Source organism: Coregonus clupeaformis, chromosome 16 (assembly GCF_020615455.1).
Source record: "Coregonus clupeaformis isolate EN_2021a chromosome 16, ASM2061545v1, whole genome shotgun sequence".
Lineage (NCBI taxonomy): Eukaryota > Metazoa > Chordata > Actinopteri > Salmoniformes > Salmonidae > Coregonus > Coregonus clupeaformis.
This window is the reverse complement of record NC_059207.1, coordinates 30,874,501-30,899,109: the sequence shown is the minus strand read 5'-3', so window position 1 is coordinate 30,899,109 and position 24,609 is coordinate 30,874,501. Positions and strand designations below refer to the sequence as shown.

Here is a 24,609-nt window from a genome sequence, read left to right as displayed (position 1 = left end):
AGCAGCGTGCCAGACAGAAAGTACTGTGCAGTGAAGGCAGCAGGGTCACTCGTGCGGGCCGGGGCAATGACGCTAACCCTAAACCCTGGCCAATAAGAGCCTTTAAGCCACCCTCCTTTCGGGGCTTTGATTAATAATGGGAGTGAATCAGGGAATAACAATAGGCCTACCCACATTAAAATAGCCAACTTGTCAACAATGCTACAATGTGCGGAATAAGGATGTAGCCAGCACCAATTCAAGCCTGGGATGTGGGATGACATTTCATATGTAAGTATGGAAAGTATTTGGGTAGAACATTTACTTCTTGGTCCATTTTGAGAGACAGACTGCTCCTGACAGCTTGTGGTACTGTGTAGATTGTGGTACTGTGTAACCATAGCAACGCATGTAAGCAAACGTCAGTGTATGCTTGCTAGTTTACAAAACGATAACCCATTGTTGATGTTATTAAGCATGGATGAAGTGGTGTACACTTTAACTGCTGTTCTTATAGATGTTCTAATAGTAATTTCACAACTGTTGAACAAATATTGTGCATTGGCAATGAATGTAGTTAACCTTAGCTGCCAGCCTAGTAAATAGGGCGTTCAATCACTGCTGTACAATGTAACGTTAGAGAAAACGGGGCAATCAAGAAGAGGGTGCTACGAAATGAATGTCAAAACGTAGTTTTCTTTGCCCTTTGTCATTATAAATGACATATAATTCATAATTACATTGTTCTCTACAATATTATAACCTTAATATACTTGTACTTGACAGTGTTGATGAAATAAGAACGTTAATTTGCTGTGACCGTTGATATATATATATATATATATATATATATATATATATATTTTGTGACCGACCGTTGATAGTTTAGACTGCCCCGTTATCTATGGTTGTATCTCTTCACATGTTGGGCGTTGTGAGGTGGTCCCATTTGGAGGTGTTTCCGCTGGTTGGACCAATCTAAATGAACTTTGGCTTTCATTGCCTATATTTGCGATCAATCTACGTTGACAGGAGCCATTTCTATGGCGATTGAAAGGGAAAGACTCAGAAATAGACAGTGGCGATTTTAGCATGTAAATCTTGGTGGGGCAAATAAATAAATAAACGTTTAGATGCATGCCAGCAAAGCCACTACACAACACAACACTAAACAATACATTAATTGCACCATAACGGTGACAAACGGTGCCCACAAACTGTTAGGGCCCACATAAAGCTGTCCCAACAGCAGTCCCAACACCTTACCACTGCTACACCTGGCTATCAGTGGAGCAGTTCATTCAGCCTCACTTACTGCCTTTTAAAAAAACATGGCTAATATGGCTGACTTGCTGAAACAAATATGGTTTCTACTGACAATTGAGATGTACAAACTATGGCATAAGGGGACGACGAGCGGATAAGAGGCAATTCGTAATTTTGATAAAGACATTAATGAGCGAGCTAGGACGGACATAGTCAATATAATTATTTGTTCAGCACTTTTGAAATGTACAGCGACAGAATTCAGAACATGGGCCGTTCTTACAGTATTTTCCCTGTACACCATGTCAGAACCGTAGGATAAATAAAGGGGGCATATAAGCAGACAATGAAAGTACTTACAATATTCGATGATGACGTTTCTCTAGAACAGGCTATAGGCTACATGTGCACCACCAAGTCAGAACAGTAGGCTAAGTTATGAGGGGAAAAGGGACCAAATTATTAGGGTGAGGCACATGGGCTACTAACAGCTTACTACACAACATACACTTAGTATTACTTTCTTAGCTACAGTATACATATCTCCCTGGCATATAACATCATTTATGCAGCAGCATACAATACATTTTTGGACTCACCTTGTTGTGCTGTATTTTGTATTTTGTATTTATTAAGGATCCACATTAGCTGCTGCCAAGGCAGCTATTCCAAACAGACAGCTCGGTACATTCAGCTCGTCGACACCTCTCACAAAAACAAGCAGTGATGAAGTCAGTCTCTCTTCCACTCTGAGCCAGGAGAGACTGACATGCATGTCATCAATGTTAGCTCTCCGTGTACTTTTAAGGGCCAGCCGTGCTGCCCTGTTCTGAGCCAACTGCAATTTTCCCAAGTCCCCCTTTGTGGCACCTGACCACACTACTGAACAGCAGTCTAGGTGCAACAAAACTAGGGCCTGTAGGACCTGCCTTGTTGATAGTGTTGTTAAAAAGGCAGAGCAGTGCTTAATTATGGACATACTTCTCCCCATCTTAGCTACTGTTGTATCAATATGCTTTGACCATGACAGTCTACAATCCAGGGTTACTCCAAGCAGTTTAGTCACCTCAACTTGCTCAATTTCCACATTATTCATTACGAGATGTAGTTGAGGTTTAGGGTTTAGTGAATGATTTGACCCAAATACAATGCTTTTAGTTTTGGAAATATTCAGGGCTAACATATTCCTTGCCACCCATTCTGAAACTAACTGCAGCTCTTTGTTAAGTGTTGCAGTTATTTCAGTTGCTGTAGTAGCTGACGTGTATAGTGTTGAGTCATCCGCATACATAGACACACTGGCTTTACTCAAAGCCAGTGGCATGTCGTTAGTAAAGATGGAAAAAAGCAAGGGGCCTAGACAGCTGCCCAGGGGAATTCCTGATTCTACCTGGATTATGTTTGAGTCTTCCATTAAAGAACACCCTCTGTGTTCTGTTAGACAAGTAACTCTTTATCCACATTATAGCAGGGGGTGTAAAGCCATAACACATACGTTTTTCCAGCAGCAGACTATGATCAAAAATGTCAAAAGCCGCACTGAAGTCTAACAAAACAACCCTCACAATATTTTTATCATCACTTTCTCTCAGCCAATCATCAGTCATTTGTGTAAGTGCTGTGCTTGTTGAATGTCCTTTTCTATAAGTATGCTGAAAGTTTGTTGTCAATTTGTTTACTGTAAAATAGCATTGTATCTGGTCAAACACCATTTTTTCCAATAGTTTACTAAGGGTTGGTAACAGGCTAATTGGTCGGCTATTTGAGCCAGTAAAGGGGGCTTTACTATTCTTAGGTAGCGGAATGATTTTTGCTTCCCTCCAAGCCTGGGGGCACACACATTCTAGTAGGCTTAAATTGAAAATATGGCAAATAGGAGTGGCAATATCGTCCACTATTATCCTCAGCAATTTTCCATCCAAGTTGTCAGACCCGGTGGCTAGTCGTTGTTAATAGACAACAATAATTTGTTCACCTCTTCCACACTCACTTTACGGAATTCAAAATTACAATGCTTGTCTTTCATAATTTGGTCAGATATACTTGGATGTGTAATGTCAGCAATTGTTACTGGCATGTCATGCCTAAGTTTGCTAATCTTGCTAATTAAACAATTATTAAAGTAGTTGGCAATATCAGTTGGTTTTGTGATGAATGAGCCTTCTGATTCAATGAATGATGGAGCTGAGTTTGCCTTTTTTCCCAAAATTTCATTTAAGGTGCTCCAAAGCTTTTTACTATCATTCTTTTTGTCATTTATCCTTGTTTCATAGTGTTGTTTCTTCTTCTTTTTATTCAGTTTTGTCACATGATTTTTCAATTTGCAATACGTTTGCCAATCGGTTGTGCAACCAGACTTATTTGCCATTCCTTTTGCCTCATCCCTCTCAACCATACAATTGTTCAATTCCTCGTCAATCCACGGGGATTTAACAGTTTTTACAGTTTTCTTAATGGGTGCATGCTTATTAGTAACTGGAATAAGCAATTTCATAAAAGTGTCAAGTGCAGTGTCTGTTTGCTCCTCATTACACACCACAGACCAACATATATTCTTTACATCAACAACATAGGAACCACTACAAAACTTATTGTATGACCTCTTATACACAATATTAGGCCCAGCCTTTGGAACTTTGGTTTTCCTAGATATGGCTACTATATTGTGATCACTACATCTAATGGATTTGGATACTGCTTTCAAACAAATCTCTGCAGCATTAGTAAAGATATGATCACTACATGTTGATGATTTAATTCCTGTACTGTTTGTAACCACCCTGGTAGGTTGACTGATAACCTGAACCAGGTTGCAGGCACTGGTTACAGTTTGAAGCTTTCTCTTGAGGGGGCAGCCTGATGACAGCCAGTCAATATTTAAATCACCCAGAAAGTATACCTCTCTATTGATATCACATACATTATATATAGCAGCTTCCCACCAGAATTGGCTTTAGGTGAGGCAGATGAACCTGTAGCCATATTACTTCAACAGTATTTAACATGAGATCCTCTCTAATCTTCACAGGAATGTGGTTCTGTATATAAACAGCAACACCTCCACCATTGGCATTTCTATATTTTCTGTAAATGTTATAACCTTGTATTGCTACCACTGTATCATCAAAGGTATTATCTAAGTGAGTTTCAGAGATAGTCAGAATATGAATGTCATCTGTTACTAGCAAATTATTGATTTCATGAACCTTGTTTCTTAAGTTACATATGTTAACGTGGGCTATTTTGAGCACTTTTCTTCTGGGATGCTTATTTGTTTTTATTGCTTTACTGGGAAGCTTAGCAGCAGTAGATGTGCTCATGTTCTTTATGTTAGTGCACGGTGAGCTGCACACAGTGGACTGCCTCCTCGGGGACACCGGCTCAGTGCTAACAGTATAAATCTGGTTCTTAGGCACATGATTACTGCACACAATAGCTGTAGGATCAGCGGTGGCATTCAGGGCAGTTAGAGGGACATAAATTACGTTACTTATATTGTGACTACCGATGCCCCTGATGTAATGTACATTTGCTGAAGCATTTTGACAACTCTGCGTCACAATGGTAGGGATTAGCTGAGCTGGGCTTGGGCCATTGCTAAGTCATTGTCTCAACGCAGCCTTATAATGCTGTGAAAGGATCCAGGAACCAAAGCGATTTGGGTGGATCCCATCCTCCTTATAAAACGTGTTTTGTTTCCAAAAGGTATCAAAATTGTCAACAAAAGTTACACCCATTGAGCTGCAATAATCATGTAGCCAGTTGTGAAGAGCAAGAATCCTGCTAAAGCGTTAAATGCCACGATTCAGAGAGGGCACAGGGCCAGATATGATGGGTCTTTTATTAGTGTCTAGCAGAGAGTCAATCAGCTCTTTAAAATCCAGTTTCAACTGTTCAGAGCTGCCCTTCATAATGTCATTAAAACCCACATGGACTACGATAGAATCAATTTCCATGACCTGACATAGTACATTCTGGAGCAGCTTAGTAATGTAATTTACTTGAGATCTGGGCTAGGAGATTGTTTTTGCACCAGGAACGGTCACATTTCTTACCATGGAGGTGCCCAAAATCACGGCTGGCGAGAAGGACGTGGAAATTCACCCACTCCCACGCTTCACAGGATGCAGGCCTCCGACAGATGGAGAAGCCCCGCACGATCCAGAGCAGGGACGGAAGGTTGCCGAAGTCGACTTCCAAATCGTAATAGTAGGCACTGCGACCGCAGACAGGCCGCAGACAGGCTCCAGTACGGCGTAACTATTCGTTGTTTGTATCCGCTCCGGGCCTCTCATTGGGAGTGTAGACTGCTTTGCAGGAGGTCGTTGTCTTCGGCTTCCACGGCTTGTGACATGCGACCATTGTTGATTGCCTTGCTCCTCATGCTGTGCTCCTTCGACGGCGCTATCAGATGGTGGAGCTCCGGGAAACACCGGCCAGTCTGATAACGACAAACGACAAGGCGGCGATGTATCCAACAAGCGCGAACGCCGTCCAGCCACCGGCGTAGAAAATGTAAACATTCCACTCTGCGTTTTCCCCAGTTTCTTACGTAGGCTGGCGACCTGCGTGATCAAGGAAGCCACCTCAAGCCTATAATCCTCGGCAAGTAAACAATTGCCACATTGGAACTCAGAGTGATCAGGAAGGTGGTGCGGCGGTCCTTCGTGGACAAATTCTGTCATCAAACTTTGTCATCAAAGTCTGGCATTCTCTGGATTTATGGTGCTTTCAAGACAACTGGGAACTTTGAAAAAAACAAGGTCAATTCATGACGTCAGTGATCTTCAGGTCGGAGCTCTAGAAAGAGGCCTGAGTTCCCGATTTTGAATTCCAAGTTGGATGACCGTTCAAAACGTATTTTCCCAGTCAGAGCTCATTTTTTTCCAGAGTTCCCAGTTATCTTGAACTCACTGAAGTCTGAGATGTCCCAGTTCCGAGTTTCCGGTTGTTTTGAACGCGGCAGAAGTCATGTTGGATCGACAGCATGGCCAATGTTGGATGATTATCCTTTTAAACTTGAAAAAGAGACCCTTAAACCCAGACTTGGACCACACACCCACTCCACTGAATAGCAGGCTAGTGATTGCTTTGCAAAGCTTGCAGTTAGCCACTGATTCCTTCCAAACCACTCATTGTTGAATTTGCGATTTCCAACGTATGTTTATGGCCGATGAGCAACGATACGTTTTATCTATAATTTATCTTCATATGACAAGGATTTAAAAGGATTTGCCAGTAGATTGTCGACTTGATTCATGATGATGACTGCTTGTTTAGCTTGCTAGCTAAGATTTTGAAAGTATGATGTTGACATGATAAGAATTTACGGACAATCTGACAACGCTCTGAATTTACGAACGCCCAGAGCACACTCTGGCACTCCAGATTGAATTTACGAACTCACCGAAGTCGTAAAATGTCCATCTAGTAATTTGTTACGCTAGCAAGAGGTTGCATAGCAACAGCATCAACTTCCGGTAGACATGCGAAGCGCTAGTACGCTCAACTGAAAGGATACCGTTCGTTTACAGTATACTAAAATGAACTAATAGTATGTAGTATATACTCATTAAGTATACCAGTGATGGGTATTCGAACACAGCAGAAATATGTTTTGGCGATGACGCCTGCGAACATAACTGACTTCTGGTACGGCTATGTGTATGGTCCGTCAAAAATCAAAATACTCCAAATGTATGTTCCATTACTCTAGGTCAGAGAATATCCCGTTGTGCAGACCAACGACATCTGAAAAGCTTATTCGTGAGTTCTGGTACTCTGGATCCATAGTCAGGTCAGACCTGAATGTTTTAAAACGCCTTGCTTTTCGTGATTTAAAATGTGTGACTGTGTCGGGGTTTAGCAAAGTGTAGTCAATAAATCCGCACCGCTTGCTCTTTCTTACTGCGCAGCGTGAACGAAATGTTTAAGTGGCGCACACGTAAACAAACCAGCCAAAAGCAGCTGCTACTAGCCAGCAAGCTCGAGGACTGTTGCGTTGCATCGGTTAGGGGAATGCTATTGGATGGATCTGTAAGCAAACATCCAACATGTTTTAGAGAAGCACCGGTGCATCGTTTCGCAGTAGAGGATGTCAAAAAAAGAGAGCAAGCTAGCAGTAGCTAACGAACGTTATCCAGATCTGCGGGTCAACCCGATGGGACAGCCTGCGTTGGCTGGTTAACATGTCTCGTGTCGGGCTTATTCGACTCTCACATTAATTAGGAATTAGCCAGCTCTCCAGTTACAACGTTAGACCAGTACTACTGTAGCGTTGTCATTAATTATTGCTGGTGAAAGGGATCAACAGGGGGACTTAAAGACAATGTATGTATTATCTGAAAATGTGGTAGGAGGCTCCGTATGGAGGGTGTGACGCAATGCGGAGCCTCCGGAGGCACGCAGAGGCCAAGTTGAGCTCAGTACCGCACCGCCGAGCGCCTCCCAAATTTTGTAACAATGTTAAGGGCTCTGTATAGCTCCGCGTTGACATTATTGGTTGAGGGTAGGTGGAGGCGGGATGTCCTGTATAAACACAAACTCACTTCCTTGACAACTTCCTGATCTAGAAGTGTTGGAAAGATTACTGATTTTATCAAATCAAATTTTATTGGTCACATGCGCCGAATACAACAGGTGCAGACATTACAGTGAAATGCTTACTTACAGCCCTTAACCAACAGTGCATTTATTTTAAACAAAAAAAGTAAAAATAAAACAACAACAACAAAAAAAGTGTTGAGAGAAAAAAAAAGAGCAGAAGTAAAAAAAAAAGTGACAGTAGGGAGGCTATATATACAGGGGGGTACCGTTGCAGAGTCAATGTGCGGGGGCACCGGCTAGTTGAGGTAGTTGAGGTAATATGTACATGTGGGTAGAGTTAAAGTGACTATGCATAAATACTTAACAGAGTAGCAGCAGCGTAAAAAGGATGGGGTGGGGGGCAGTGCAAATAGTCCGGGTAGCCATGATTAGCTGTTCAGGAGTCTTATGGCTTGGGGGTAGAAGCTGTTGAGAAGTCTTTTGGACCTAGACTTGGCACTCCGGTACCGCTTGCCGTGCGGTAGCAGAGAGAACAGTCTATGACTAGGGTGGCTGGAGTCTTTGACAATTTTGAGGGCCTTCCTCTGACACCGCCTGGTATAGAGGTCCTGGATGGCAGGAAGCTTTGCCCCAGTGATGTACTGGGCCGTACGCACTACCCTCTGTAGTGCCTTGCGGTCGGAGGCCAAGCAGTTGCCATACCAGGCGGTGATGCAACCAGTCAGGATGCTCTCGATGGTGCAGCTGTAGAATTTTTTGAGGATCTGAGGACCCATGCCAAATCTTTTTAGTCTCCTGAGGGGGAATAGGCTTTGTCGTGCCCTCTTCACGACTGTCTTGGTGTGTTTGGACCATGATAGTTCGTTGGTGATGTGGACACCAAGGAACTTGAAGCTCTCAACCTGTTCCACTACAGCCCCGTCGATGAGAATGGGGGGCGTGCTCAGTCCTCTTTTTTTTCCTGTAGTCCACAATCATCTCCTTTGTCTTGGTCACGTTGAGGGAGAGGTTGTTGTCCTGGCACCACACAGCCAGATCTCTGACCTCCTCCCTATAGGCTGTCTCATCGTTGTCGGTGATCAGGCCTACCACTGTTGTGTCGTCGGCAAACTTAATGATGGTGTTGGAGTCGTGCCTGGCCATGCAGTCATAGGTGAACAGAGAGTACAGGAGGGGACTGAGCACGCACCCCTGAGGGGCCCCCGTGTTGAGGATTAGTGTGGCAGATGTGTTGTTACCTACCCTTACCACCTGGGGGCAGCCCGTCAGGAAGTCCAGGATCCAGTTGCAGAGGGAGGTGTTTAGTCCCAGGATCCTTAGCTTAGTGATGAGCTTAGAGGGCACTATGGTGTTGAATGCTGAGCTGTAGTCAATGAATAGCATTCTCACGTAGGTGTTCCTCTTGTCCAGGTGGGAAAGGGCAGTGTGGAGTGCAATAGAGATTGCATCATCTGTGGATCTGTTGGGGCGGTATGCAAATTGGAGTGGGTCTAGGGTTTCTGGGATAATGCTGTTGATGTGAGCCATGACCAGCCTTTCAAAGCACTTCATGGCTACAGACGTCAGTGCTACGGGTCGGTAGTCATTTAGGCAGGTTATCTTAGAGTCCTTGGGCACGGGGACTATGGTGGTCTGCTTGAAACATGTTGGTATTACAGACTCAGTCAGGGACATGTTGAAAATGTCAGTGAAGACACATGCCAGTTGGTCAGCACATGCTCGGAGTACACGTCCTGGTAATCCGTCTGGCCCTGCGGCCTTGTGAATGTTGACCTGCTTAAAAGTCTTACTCACATCGGCTACGGAGAGCGTGATCACATAGTCATCCGGAACAGCTGGTGCTCTCATGCATGCTTCAGTGTTGCTTGCCTCGAAGCGAGCATAGAAGTGGTTTAGCTCGTCTGGTAGGCTTGTGTCACTGGGCAGCTCGCGGCTGTGCTTCCCTTTGTAGTCTGTAATAGTTTTCAAGCCCTGCCACATCCGACGAGCGTCAGAGCCAGTGTAGTACGATTCAATCTTAGACCTGTATTGACTCTTTGCCTGTTTGATGGTTCGTCGGAGGTCATAGCGGGATTTCTTATAAGCGTCCGGGTTAGAGTCCCGTTCCTTGAAAGCGGCAGCTCTACCCTTTAGCTCAGTGCGGATGTTTCCTGTTTTAGCATGTAAATCTTGGTGGGGCAACCCCCCCGAATGCATGCCAGCAAAGCCACAATACAACACTAAACAATACATGAATTGCACTATAACGTTGACAAACGGTGCCCACAAACTGTTAGGGCCTACATAAAGCTGTCCCAACACCTTACGACTGCTACACCTGGCTATCAGCAGAACCTTGTCTGGCAGCGAAACAGTTTATTCAGCCTCTTTTACTGCCTTTAAAAAAAAACATAGCTGATATGGCTGACTTGCTTAAACAAATGTGGTTTCTACTGACAATTGAGATGTACGAACTATGGCATAAGGGGATGCCAAGCGGATAAGAGGCAATCCGTAATTTCGATTATAATGAGCGAGCTAGGACGGATGTAGTCAATATAACTATTTGTTCAGCACTTTTGAAATGTACAGCGACAGAATTCAGAACATGGGCCGTTCTTACAGTGTTCTCCCTGTACACCAAGTCAGAACTGTAGGATAAATAAAGGGGGCATATAAGCAGACAATGAAAGCTCTTACAATATTTGATGATTACATTTCTCTAAAACAGGTTTTGGCTACATGTGCACCACCAAGTCAGAAAAGTAGGCAAAATTAAGAGGTGAAAATAGACTAAATTATTAGGGTGAGGCACATGGGCTACTAACAGCTTACTGCACAACATTCACGTAGCATTACTTTATTAGCTACAGTATACATATCTCCCTAGCATATTTCATCATTTATGCAGCAGCATACAATACATTTTTGGACTCATCTTGTTGTGCTGTGCTCACTTGAACAGGAAGGTGGCGCGGCGGCCCTTCGTGGGCAAATGTTTCATCAAACTTTGGCATTCTCTGGATTTATGGTGCTTTCAAGACAACTGGGGACTCTGAAAAAAACAAGGTTGAATCATGATGAAGTCAGTGATCTTCAGGTCGTAGCTCTAGAAAGAGGCCCGAGTTCCCGACTTACAATTTCGAGTTGGATGACCGTTCAAAACGTATTTTCCCAGTCGGAGCTAGTTTTTTCCTGAGTTCCCAGTTGTCTTGAACTCACTGAAGTCAGATTTTACAGTTCTGAGTTATCAGTTGTTTTGAGCACGGCAGAAATCATGCTGGATTGACAGCATGGCCAATGTTGAATGTTTATCATTTTAAGCTTGGAAAAGAGAACCTTATACTGAGAATTGGGACCACACACCCATTCCATTGAATAGCAGGCTAGTGATTGCTTTGCAATGCTTGCAGTTAGCCACTGATCCCTTCCAAACCACTCATTGTTGAATTTGCGATTTCCAACTTGTTGTGTAATGTTTATGTCCAATGGCCAATGAGCACCGATACGTTTTATCTATAATTTCTCTTCATATGACAAGGATTAAAAAGGATTTGCCAGCAGATTGTCGACTTCATTCATGATGATGACTGCTAGCTAAGATTTTGAAAGTATGATGTTGATATGATCAGTCCAATCAAAGCTACTGTAGATATAACGTGATTTGATGTCATTTTATCTGTGGCCAATGACCTTGAGCCTTCTTGGATGGGCACTTCTAATGTAACTCTATGGCAGCACCCAAGGGGCTTGAATTTTCGAGCTCAACACTTAGATTTGGCAGTGACGTGGTGTCCCCATGAGTGACAGAACACTGAGCCAATCACGGCTCAACTAGAGAACATTACCAACCCCTACGCTCCGTATTTTCTGCTGGCTGCCCCACCACCACAGAAAGCACTGAGCTTGGCTGAAACACCTGCATTTTGGAGCTGCCTTACTCAAGAAAGCAAAAAAGAAACCATGTTTGTATGGAGGCTTTAGTAACGCAATTATTTTTTGATTTTTTTTTACATTGTTTGCAAACTGATATGTGACACATATTAATGCAAAAATAACATGCAAAACAGGCAACCCCCCCTTTTTTTATTTTATTTTTTGGAAAATATGTGGGGCTCAAAACAGGTGGGACTCTGAATGACGGCTCACCACTGCTCAGAAGGTTCAAAAGATCTAAGGACAGGACATACTGGGTCAGCATTTGTAGTGCAGGAATGTGGGGTGGAAGTCAGGAAACGTATTACAGATCATCTGGCTGTATATATGGCGGAGCTGATGGCCATACTGTTGGCCTTGCAGTGGGTGGAGGAAGTCATGCCAGACAGAGTAGTTATTTGCTCTGATTCATGTGCAGTGTTAATGAGTCTCCAGTCCTTTAGCTCACGTAGCAGACAAGACCTGCTTTATGAGGTGCTACAAACCCATGGCAGGATTAGACAGATGGGTATACAGATAAGATTTACTTGGGTCCCAGCCCATGTGGGAGTGGAGGGGAACGAGGCAGTTGATGTACTGGCTAAACAAGCACTTAGTAGTGGGGATGTTGATGTTGTAGTTTCAATGAGCAAGGCAAAAAGCCTGATATGGACAGAGATGGCAGGCATTTATTTCAAGTACAGAGGAAAGTCGGGGAGGGGAGGACGGCAGGAAGGGACAGAAGAGAGGAGGCTATTTTTACAAGATGATGGGTGGGACACAGCAAGTTGAATAAGACCTTAAATGTGATAGGAAAGCATCCAAAAGGAAAGTGTGATTATTGCCAGGAAACAGAGACTGTGGAGCATGTATTGCTACAGTGTGGGCAGTATCCGAGGGAAAGAGAGGCTGAGATCTAGTATGAGGGAGAAGGGGATACAGGAAATTAGTTTAAAGAGTATATTGAGTAGAACGTTATTAGATATAGTCTCAAATATTTTGTTATCTTTTTAAAGAGCAACGGGGCTGGCAGGTAGGATTTAGTTTCTCCCTGTCTCTGGCCCACACTCCAGTACAGTTGGTGGAGGTAATACACCATAACGTTGGATGCCAACCGTGATAAACCCCACCGAAGAAGACGACAACTTCCTTCACAACAGCTCTGCGCTGCTCCGCGAAGCGCAAGAAGTATGAATGCCCTGACTTCTGCAGAGGCCGTATCACCGTAAATGCTGCTCGGCCAATGCAGACATCGGATTGACCATTTACCTAGCTAACTTATATTAAAATATTGTCTCCACTGCTGCTGCGTTGGTAGCTACGTGATATGTGATGGCTCCATAGTCGACGTTATGGCTTGGCTAATGGAAAACGCCGCCATACATCTTTCAACAAACCTGGTGTTGGCGATCCTTTCATCGTTCTCGATTCTGGAAAAAAGTATATCTTATAAATGTCTGTGTCCAGTTGCAGGTGGTTCTACAAAAAAACAGAGAAAATTCCCAAAGATAGTAAATCCATGTTTTGTATTGAGTGAGGAATGCCTCTTGCATGTACCCCCCTGTATATATAGCCTCCCTACTGTCACTTTATTTTACTTCTGCTCTTTTTTTTCTCAACACTTTTTGTTGTTGTTGTTGTTTTATTTTTACTTTTTTTGTTTAAAATAAATGCACTGTTGGTTAAGGGCTGTAAGTAAGCATTTCACTGTAATGTCTGCACCTGTTGTATTCGGCGCATGTGACCAATAACATTTGATTTGATTTGATTTGATTTAGATCTTTGTTTTGGTCGTAGCCCAAAGGCCGGCAGATGGCGATATTGAGTCGTTTCACCTTACCGTCCGAAGGGAATGCATGCAGCTGGCTATAGACTTGTCCTATCCCCTGTGGACTTGTTTGTACATAAAATGTCCTCCATTCAGGCTGCAAAGGCGTCGATTTCCTCCTTGACTCGATTTAATGGCGAGAAGATGGAGAAAAAACAGGATAAATATGCATACTTTCTTTTATGAAACACCATTTTCCACCACCATTCTAGAGTGGCTAATGCTAATTCCTGATGTTGCGCCCAATGAAGGTTGCGGCCACATTCGGAATTTTGGGGAAAAAACTAGCTCAGACTAGGAAAAATCTATTTGAACGGTCATCCAACTCAGAATTCCAACTCTGGAACTCGGTCCTCTTTCTAGAGCTCCAACTTTCCGACCTGAAGATTTATTTTTATTTTTATTTTTGTATTTATTTAACCTTTTTAACTAGGCAAGTCAGTTAAGAACAAATTCTTATTTACAATAACGGCCTACACCGGCCAAACCCGGACGACGCTGGGCCAATTGTGCGCGGCCCTATGGGACTCCCAATCACGGCCGGTTGTGATACAGCCTGGAATCGAACCAGGGGGTCTGTAAGATCACTGACGTCATGATTTGATCTCGTATTTTTCAGAGTTCCCAGTTGTTTTGAACGCGGCACTAGGCATTAGCCACTCTAGGATGGTGGTGGAAAACTTTTTTCCCGAATCGAGAACGAAGAAAGTATTGCCAAGACCAGGTTAGTTAAAAAATATATGGCGCCATCTTCCATATAAGCCATAACGTCGACTATGGATATCGACATTACAAGCCGTAACTACTGCTTTGGCTACATTCGATTTTGATAGCTATAGGACATGCAATCTATTCAGAGTAAGTAAAGGGAAACACATGTCCAACAGTTCAGCCTCGGCTGTGTCAATAATATGTATCACTTTGGAATATTTTTCAGGAACAAAATGATGAAAAATTGGGGAGTTATTGGTGGAATAGCGGCTGCCATGGCTGCTGGAGTATATGTCCTGTGGGGTCCAATTACAAACCGCAAGAAAAGGCAGAAAGGTAAGCTTGCCCAGTGTCTGTGTAAGCAGTTCAAGTGGGGGTCACTTATGTTATATAGGTGGATGGTTATGAGGGCCACTGAATGTATACTAACAAAAGTCTCCACCATAGGCATGGTTCCAGGCCTGCTGAACCTGGGAAACACCTGCTTCATGAACTCTCTGCTCCAGGGCCTGGCAGCCTGCCCTTCCTTCATCAAATGGCTGGAGGAGTTTACTAGCCGCAAATGTGTGTCAGAGGATGAGCCAGAGAAGGACCCCAAGCTTTCTAGAACTCTCCTGCAGCTTCTCAAAGGTAGTGTTCTGTGATGGGCAGAGAAGGAATCTGAATCCCTGTTCACTCAATTGTTAGACTCTGTGTTTGCGACCCAAATAGCACCCTATACCGTACGTAGTGCATACATTTTGACCAGGGCCCTTGTAGTGCACTATATAGGGAATAGGGTGCCATTTGGGATGCAAGCCGGACAGTGCAGTCTTTGATTTGCAGCACTGTCAAACGACGACTCTGGGCAGGAGGATGTTCTGGATGCAGGGTGTCTGGTGGAGGTCCTCAGACTCTACAGGTGGCACATCACTTCCTTTGAGGAGCAGGTGAGTTATCCTTACTTGTCTAAGCATCAGCTAGCAGTTTTTCCACAACGTTTAATTGAAGTCAAAATGATTGTCTTAAATCTGTTACCCATAAGAATTCTGCTCCCCCATCCACGTTGAAAACAAATTGAAAGGCAATTTGTTTAATCTCTCGTCCCTGTTTACTTTTCTTAGGATGCCCATGAGTTCTTCCATGTCCTCACCTCCTCTCTGGAGGAGGAGCTAGACCGACAGCCCAAAGTCACCCACCTCTTTGACATTCAGTCCCTTGAGGTAAGTTGCTCTCATCCTTCCCCTTCCTCTAACACTCACAGCTGCTAAGCTATGTCTCTTTCAGTATAGTGTGTATTTGATGCAAGCTAATTGTATTTTTGCCTTCTGACTATATTGTTTTGTTTTTGCCATCAGAGCCTCCCAGATAAAGACGAGTTGACCTTGAGCTGCAGGAGTCGAGGTGAGGAGGTAAATAGTGGTGTGGAATATTTTACTAGAGAAGTAGGTTTTGGCAAAATATGAAAACCACTTTTGCTCTTCCAGGCCCTCTTCATCCTATACGAAGTCCTTGGAAGTTTCCACATCCTTTCCACGGCTGCCTAACAAGCAACATGGCATGCAAGCGTTGCGAACAACGGGTGATACAAATATATATTTTTCATATCACGTGAATATTGGAAATATTTAGCAGTGTACTGTCATTAAATCAGCGGTTTGTTTGTGCCATTAATTCCCTTTCTTGTTCGCAGAGTCCAGTGCGCTATGACTCTTTCGACAGCCTCTCCTTATCCATCCCTTCGACGCAATGGGTAAGCAGAATGGGTGACAAGAAGAAAAATACATTAAGGAAACCTACAAATCATTAAGGGGAAGGTTTTCCTTGTACCGCTGGTGGTACAAATACCGTTGATATGTGTACACCAAGGACGCAGGAGCAAAAGCTTGTACAAGTTAGGAAAACCTTTTTTTACACTACCGTATGTAAATAGCGTGTGAGCTACAGTGTGCTGAGGACTGATTGAGTATATTTCCCTTAGGGCCGGCCTGTCTCTCTGGATCACTGTCTCCAGCATTTGATCTCTTCAGAGACCATTAAAGAGGTGGAGTGTGAAAACTGCACCAAGGTACTAGTCTTCACTTTAATTTGGTTGGTGTGTTAGTTAAGAAAAGGGTACTGTACATCTGTGAGCTTATGGGTATGTTACTATTGGAGCTTTGGACTGAACCTTGTTTTGACATCCTCTCTCCCATCAGCTTCAACAAGGAGCCTTAGTGAATGGGCAGGTCCTGGAAAGCCAGAGGACAACCTTCATCAAACAGCTTAAACTGGGAAAGGTAATGGTGCTTAATGTTAATGGCAGTTCAACTCAACCAATGTCTTTCCCACTAAATACAGTGTGACCTACTTCATCATATGTGAAACAAGCGCTGTGTACCAAATGCTTCACTGCCCCTGCACACAGCACTATCAGATGCTTTTTTGTATTTGGCTTCAGCATATGATCCTTGTTCTCTGTTATTATGCCATATAAACATTAGGAACACCTGCTCTTTCCATTACATAGACTGACCAGGTGAATCCAGGTGAAAGCTATGATCCTTTAATGGTATAACCTGTTAAATCCACTTCAATCAGTGTAGATGAAGGGGAGGAGACAGGTTAAAGAAGGATTTTCAAGCCTTTCAGAGGGTGGGTGAATGGGTAAGACAAAATATTTAAGTGCCTTTGAACAGGGTATGGTAGTAGGTGCCAGGAGCACCGGTTTGAGTGTGTCAAGAACTGCAACGCCTTGCTGGGTTTCTCACGCTCAACAATTTCCCGTGTGTATCAAGAATGGTCCACCACCCAAAGGACATCCAACCAACTTGACACAACTGTGGGAAGCATTGGAGTCAATATGGGCCAGAATCCCTGTGGAACGCTTTCGACACGAATTGAGGCTGTTCTGAGGGCAAAAGGGGGTGCAATTCAAAATTAGGAAGGTGTTCCTAATGTTTTGTACACTCAGTGTATATGACATTGTGTTTGTGTGACTCCTCCCTCTAGCTCCCCCAGTGTCTCTGTATCCACCTGCAGAGACTGACATGGTCCAATGAGGGCACTCCCATAAAGAGACAGGAACATGTCCATATCTCAGAGTACCTGGCTATGGACCACTACAAACACTGCGCCACCATTCAGAGGCTCCAACGCATCAACTGTACTCTGAAAACCATTAAAGCAGAGGACTGGGGAGAGGCTGTGGATAAGACCACTCCCAATGCCAAAGGTAGGGTGAAATCTCTTAAACTGTCTTCCTGGGACCAAATGGCTTATCTTGTGACCTCATGTTACTTTTTTAGCTAGAGGACTGAACTTCCATGAGTAACTGGAAATTGGCCACAGATGGTTTTTGATTCCTCAAAAGGACAGAAATACTCAAAATTACACTCAATGTACTTGTTGTTTTATAGACACTTGAAAAGTCCTCATACAACAGTAAGATGATACTGTATTGTACTTATTTTCAGATGTAGAACACCATTACAACAACAAGCCTCTGTCCAATGGAACCTGTTTGTCTGTCTTTCTCCACTCTCCTGGACTCAGCCCACAGCGCAACCTCCCATATAACTACAGGTAAACAAAACCTGACCTCATCTTTAACAGCACTCATATCAATAAAGAATGACCAATCTTTCCAAATCAGATCAATTCAATTGGAATTATTTTGTGTGTCCTCTGATAATACTGTTTGATGCACAATGTCTCTCCACAGCTCCTCAGAGTACCTCTTCCAACTGATGGCTGTGTTGGTTCACCATGGTGACATGCACTCAGGACACTTTGTCACATACCGCCGTTGCCCACCCTCGTCCAGCAGCCCCTCTCCATTCAGCTCCCAGTGGCTGTGGGTGTCAGACGACTCAGTACGCAAGGCCAGCCTGCAGGAGGCGCTCTCCTCCAACGCCTACCTGCTCTTCTATGAGAGGGTTAGATGTCTACGGTCGGAGGAGTAGAGCCCCAGAGCAGAGCCAGCTCTACCCACCCATACCACCACTACCATGTGTGCCACAGAAAACACTTTCCCCTCAGAAGTGTAGTTCTCCAGCCCTATGTCTACCTGTAGGATTGTGCTTTAACAGTACTGAAGATTATGCTGCTCTACTTTTATCTCCTCTCATATTAAAATCATGAATGTCTCTCGTCTTTTACAGAGACTTAGGAGCCTTTTAGATGCCAGAGATTGCCGACCTACATCTCAGAATAACTGCTAGTTGTCCTTTCTCTTTTCTCAAAATATTTGAGTTACTTCAACCAAGACATTTAAGGCTTTGTTTCAATTAATATTGTATATAAGCTGCTGTATCTTTTATTTTTGTAACTTTAGATCAGAAATGATTCAGTACACTGTCATAACGTGCAGGTGGTTTGGATAGTAGTCTAGCTGCACATTTGAGGACCAGGTACCATTGTGTAGAATCATTTCTGCAGTTGTTGCATAAGAACTCAAACTAATGTGTATATTGTCATTTTTGTTCCTAAATGATAATATTGAAGCAACATGTAGTTTTACAACTGTTTTATAGAGCAGTGGAATTGGAATTGATAGAAATCTTAACTAATTTACCCCAAATGGTCCAAATATTGTCTGATTTGCTATTGATTCAAGTTGTGGTTGCAAAGTGTGTATGACTACAAAATCGAAAATACTTTATTGCTCAACATGCGTACCACTTGTTATAAATACTGCCATTTACTCACTCTCCTCCCAGCATTACATTAGGATGCAACCTCTAAATAACCCTCTATACCCGTTTGCTGATCAATTTGCACTAATGTATGTGTGTGATCTGTCAAGAAGTTGATTGTTTTCATAGATTTCAATTATATAAAAATACAAATCTATAAGTAAAGAGTTACCACATGACTGATTTGTATGAATTGGACCTTGAACAAAGATGCATTCAGAAACGAGTTTAATTAATATTGCAGTGATCCCAACCCCTGATGTGGGTGTAGTGATTAAGACAGTACGTCCCAACTGACCTTGTCTGACCCTCATTTCTTGGAGGATGAGTCTGAAGGTGAGGTTCATGCGGGATGTGAGGAGCCTCTTGCGGGGTGGCAGGCTGTGGTACTGGTGGGTGAGTTCATAAGAAGCAGGCTTCCATGGGCCAGTTCCAGCTTCACCGAGTTGATCTGCCGTCTGTGTTTTCCCCGTGGCTCTCTGGCTGCGTCTAGATAGGCAGACAAATTCTTATTTCTTTCCCCACTAATTGATGTTTTGACCAATCACATAAGAGCTCTTAACATCTGATCTTTTTCAGATCTGATCTGATTGGTCAAAAGGCCAATTAGTGAAAAAAATATCAGAATTGGGCTGCTTGTGCAGCTTCTGTGTCTGAAGACAAAGTCCCGGGCCGCCCCGAGGGATATGGAGGCAGAGGGGCTCCTGTTCGCTCATCACGGTGCTCACCCATGTGATCTTGTCCATCTCTGTACCTGAGAAAACCAGGAGAAGCTTGCCTTCAATGGAATCACACTCTCACAGTCCTGTACATGGAATCACACTCTCACAGTCCTGTACATGGAATCACACTCTCACAGTCCTGTACATGAAATCACTCACACACAGTCCTGTACATGGAATCTCACACACACTGTCATGTAGAGGTAAAATCTTCTACAGCAGTGTAGACAGACTCACCTGTTGATCAGGACGAATGCATGTGTCCAAAATCATGGGCATTAATATGGAGTTGGTCCCACCTTTGCTGCTATAACAGCCTCCACTCTTCTGGGAAGGCTTTCCACTAAATGTTGGAACATTGCTGCGGGGACTTGCCTTGTTAATTTGTGGAATTTCTTTCCTTAATGCGTTTGAGCCAATCCATTGTGTTGTGACAAGGTAGGGTGGTATACAGAAGATGGCCCTATTTGGTAAAAGACCAAATCCATATTATGGCAAGAACAGTTCAAATAAGCAAAGTGAAAGGACAGTCCATCATTACTTTAAGACATGAAGGTCAGTCAATATGGAACATTTCAAGAACTTTGAACGTTTCTTCAAGTGCAGCCGCAAAAACCATCAAGCACTATGATGAAACTGGCTCTCATGAGAACCGCCACAGGAATGGAAGACCCAGAGTTACCTCTGCTGCAGAGGATAAGTTCATTAGAGTTACCAGTCTCAGAAATTGCAGCCCAAATAAATGCTTCACAGAGTTCAAGTAACAGACACATCTCAACATAAATTGTTCAGAGAGGACTGTGTGAATGTCGAACTGCTGCAAAGAAACCACTACTGAAGGACACCAATAAGAAGAAGAAGAGACCTGCTTTGGCCAAGAAACACGAGCAATAGACATTCGGTGGAAATTTTGTCCATTGGTCTGGAGTCCAAATTAGAGATTTTTGTTTCAAACCACTGTGTCTTTGTGAGACGCGGTGTGGGTGAACGGATGATCTCCGCATGTGTAGTTCCCACCGTAAAGCATTGAGAAGGAGGTGTGATGGTGTGGGGGTGCTTTGCTGGTGACACTGTCTGTGATTTATTTAGAATTCAAGGCACACTTAACCAGCATGGCTACCACAGCATTCTGAAGCGATACGTCATCCCATCTGGTTTGGGCTTAGTGGGACTATCATTTGTTTTTCAACAGGACAATGACCCAACACACCTCCAGGCTGTGTCAGGGCTATTTTACCAAGAAGGAGCGTGATGGAGTGCTGCATCATATGACCTGGCCTCCACAATCCTCCGACCTCAACCCAATTGAGATGGTTTGGGATGAGTCGGACGGCAGAGTGAAGGAAAAGCAGCCAACAAGTGCTCAGCATATGTGGGAACTCCTTCAAAACTGCTGGAAAACCATTCCAGGTGAAGCTGGTTGAGAGAATGCCAAGAGTGTGCAAAGCTGTCATCAAGGCAAAGGGTGGCTATTTGAAGAATCTCAAATATACAATATTTTAATTTGTTTAACACTTTTTTGTTTACTACATGATTCCATATGTGTTATTTCATAGTTTTGATGTCTTTGCTATTATTCTACAATGTAAAACATTAAGAAAAACCCTTGAATGAGTAGGTGTGTCCAAACTTTTGACTGGTACTGTATCAGTTTGCAAACAATGGAGAAAAAAAATATTGAGTTAATAAAGCCCCATACAAACATGGTCTCTTTTTTTCCTTTCTTGAGTAAGGAACCTCCAAAATGCAGGTGTTTCAGCCTAGTTCAGTGCATTCTGTGGTGGTCTCAGTCAGCGGCAAATACAGAGCATAGGGGTTAGTAATGTTCTCTAGTTGCGCCTTGATTGGCTCAGTGTTCTGTAACTCATGGGGACACTACATCACCGCAAAATCTACGGGGAGAGCTCAAATTCAAGCCCCTTGGGTGCTGCCATAGAGTTACATTAGAAGTGCCCATCCAAGAAGGCTCAAGGTCATTGGCCACAGATAAAATTACGTCAAATCACGTTATATCTACCGTAGCTTTGATTGGACTGATCATGTCAACATCATACTTCCAAAAGCTTAGCTAGATAGCTAGACAAGCAGTCATCATCATGAATCACGTCGACAATCTACTGGAAAATCATTTTCAATCCTTGTCATATGAAGAGAAATTATAGATAAAACATATCGTTGCTCATCGGCCATAAACATAAGTTGGAAATCGCAAATTCAACAATGAGTGGTTTGGAAGGAATCAGTGGCTAACTGCAAGCTTTGCAAAGCAATCACTAGCCTGTTATTCAGTGGAGAGGGTGTGTGGTCCAAGTCTGAGTTGAAGGGTCTCTTTTCCAAGGTAAAAATAATAAACATTCACTCTCAACACACCATCGGCCAGAAAAGGTTGAATACATTGGCATGACTTCTGCCGCGTTCAAAACAACTGGAAACTCGGAACTGGGAAATCTCAGACTTCAGTGAGTTCAAGACAACTGGGAACTCTGTAAAAAACTAGCTCTGACTGGGAAAATACGTTTTGAACGGTCATCCAACTCGGAATTCCAAGTTGGGAACTCGGGCCTCTTTCTAGAGCACTGACGTCATGATTCGACTTTGTTTAGCTAACTAGATAACTACACGAATGATGAGCTAATGTAACTAGGTAGCTAAACGTTAGCTAAATATTCCTGCCCTGGTGGGCTAACATTAGCTATCATGTCACCACTTGGAAAAGTGACTACACGAACGGTGAGCTATTAACTATCTGGCTAGCTAGCTCACAAAGGACTTGTGGGCTCAATGTTTTTCCATACAAATCACGAACGTTTTTGTTCCACGAGTGCATTTGTTGTACATTACTAATCAAATTTCCTGAGAACTCAGTTATACTGTACATGTCAGCAGGGATGGAAATTAAGCTAGCCCGAGTCTAGTACTTTTCAGACTGGGCTAGTAGACAATGTGCCAAACTAGCCTGACACAGCAGTGAAATGGCGAGTACAACATTTGCCAAACTAACCTGACACAGCAAACATTGCAAGCCACATACCTCGATTTTTACATTCAGGTCCTAAATCTGTGGCTTGCGATGTTTGCTGTGTCAGGTTAGTTTGGCACATCCCTGCATGTCAGTCCCTTTCAGAAGATCCCCCTATCACTGTTGGTCCTCCTCAGTGACCTCAAGGCTGAGGGTTTTAACTTTCCTCTTGAGAATTAGAATCAGAAGTACAGTCATATAGCTCATCGCAATACATGAAACTACAATACAGGCTGGATGTCAAAACAAATTCAGTTCTGAATGACAATAGATTTTTTAGATTCATTCTCATCAATGACAACATTCTAGAACTGAGTTATCACTCATCGAAGTCTGGTATCCAGGGTAATCTGGTTAATGATTATGTAATTTATTAAGTGGCTCTTTCCTTGTAGAATGTTGACAGCTGTATAGAACACATTGTATTGCTAAGATGCTCAAACTTAACTTAATAGCTACACTCACCGACACAGGATATCCCACATGCTGGCCCTGACCAAACCGATAAGTTGCCCCTCTGTAGCTGCACTTCTCCCCATGGCCAGACTTCTAGTGGTCTTCTGCCCTTTTAATGCCCTTATGCTCATCCTTGAAAAATGCCATAAGGTGTGAAATAGACACCAAAGTCGACATACTGTACAAACAATTATCTAGGCTAAGTAAAACAAAAATGTTTTTCTGATCTTCTGCTAGCTAAAGTGTAGTCAGTGGCTATCTAAGACAGAGAAAGGGGAGGTAAGAAGTTAATGGATTGGGCACAAAGGTCTCTGATCGCACACTGGTGAACCATCGCAGACAGTGTTGGCTAGAGATTATGTACAGGAGCATTTTTAATTTTTTTGAGTAAATTGAGAACTCACCTTGTATGAGAGAGAATTACATGGCTATCAAAACGTCACACCAGGGTAAGCCTACACGAAACAGACCTTAAATGAAGTAGTTCTAAAATCCCAGACGCAAAAATGAATAGGGAAAAAACTACTGGAACCATTACCGGGATTTACCGCTAGGTTTTATGGGTATTATGACACTTCCACTGTGCCAGACTATACTGCCTTCAGGCCACTAGAGGCCTCTATCATTCTATATGGGTTTGAATGGGATCATTATTAGCTAGCTAGTTAGCTTGCAGTGGTCTTTCTGGTTATCTTGTCACTTGTCAGATGTTACACTAGCTATACAACAACTACTACTGATCACTCTTAATAAAGAAATGCATGTGTTTTTACTCAATAAAAAAAATAATCAAGGTTGGGTAGGTTACTTTCGAAATGTAATCTGTTAATTTTACTAGCTAGGCTACCTGTCCAAAATTGTAATCGGTAATGTCATTTTGGGATTACCCAAACTCAGTAACTTTCCCTTTAAAGAACAACTGCCCCTAAAAACAACTAATCCCTTTGAAACCAGCCTATGTTTAAAATTAACTATAAAGTGTAAATAGGATAATTTTGGTAATAAAGTCTGTCTTGTCTAAAACGGAGTTTGGAACCTCAGTGCGTCACAAAGAGTCAATTAATGTTGGGTTTGGATTGCAATTATGTAAACGGCTGGGAACCCGAGGACTGTGAAATGGCGGAAGCAGAAGTGTTGTTTGAAACTGAAAGCACGTCGAGTACAGTTAGCGCGAAAGATGAGTGGACAACAGTGAAGTCCAAGAATGGAACAAATGTTTTGTTTTTTGGATAAGGATGTTTATTTGGGAAACCCTTTTGAAGTCACAAGGATGGTGAAAAAGGCGTTGGGAAAAGTGGATGCAGTCAAAGTAACCAGGAGTGGTATGGTGTTGATATGGTGTGTATCTAAAGAGCAAAATGAGCGTGCATTGTGGCTTGCGAAATTATCTACGCATGAAGTGAACAGCTTTGATTTTCAGACAGGGCACCGGTAAAAGGTGTTATCTCTGGCGTCCCGTTGGACATCATTATATCTGCAGCCAATTCGCTTTTGGGCCTCCAAGACTTAACGGCAGAAGCACTGCAAGGACTA

The 24,609-nt window shown here is 43.1% G+C and overlaps 1 protein-coding gene across 5 annotated transcripts; it reads left to right on the top strand.

The window, feature by feature from the left end:
* The first annotated feature begins 24 nt into the window (after positions 1–24).
* Positions 25–19,897, top strand: LOC121584910 (ubiquitin carboxyl-terminal hydrolase 30). 5 transcript variants are annotated; one of them, XM_041901157.1, is made up of 13 exons: positions 25–270; positions 14,451–14,560; positions 14,672–14,854; positions 15,050–15,153; positions 15,328–15,426; positions 15,562–15,607; positions 15,691–15,785; positions 15,897–15,956; positions 16,185–16,271; positions 16,402–16,482; positions 17,195–17,417; positions 17,659–17,767; positions 17,907–19,897. In XM_041901157.1, exons 1-13 carry the CDS (start codon positions 257–259, stop codon positions 18,145–18,147), a joined length of 1,452 nt encoding a protein of 483 aa, XP_041757091.1. In that variant the 5' UTR covers positions 25–256; the 3' UTR covers positions 18,148–19,897. The 5 variants fall into 5 exon arrangements, with proteins under 5 accessions (XP_041757091.1, XP_041757093.1, XP_041757090.1 ...); XM_041901159.1 differs by lacking the exon at positions 25–270 and adding an exon at positions 6,916–7,011; XM_041901156.1 differs by lacking the exon at positions 25–270 and adding an exon at positions 6,930–7,042.
* The last annotated feature ends 4,712 nt before the right edge of the window (positions 19,898–24,609 follow it).

Excerpts from the sequence above, each read along its gene's own strand:
- LOC121584910 (XM_041901156.1), top strand. The coding sequence starts at position 6,945 with ATGTTCCATTACTCTAGGTCAGAGAATATCCCGTTGTGCAGACCAACG. Across the intron at positions 7,043-14,450 it reads TACTCTGGATCCATAGTCAG|GAACAAAATGATGAAAAATT; the intron begins GTCAGACCTGAA and ends AATATTTTTCAG. Across the intron at positions 17,768-17,906 it reads AACCTCCCATATAACTACAG|CTCCTCAGAGTACCTCTTCC; the intron begins GTAAACAAAACC and ends GTCTCTCCACAG.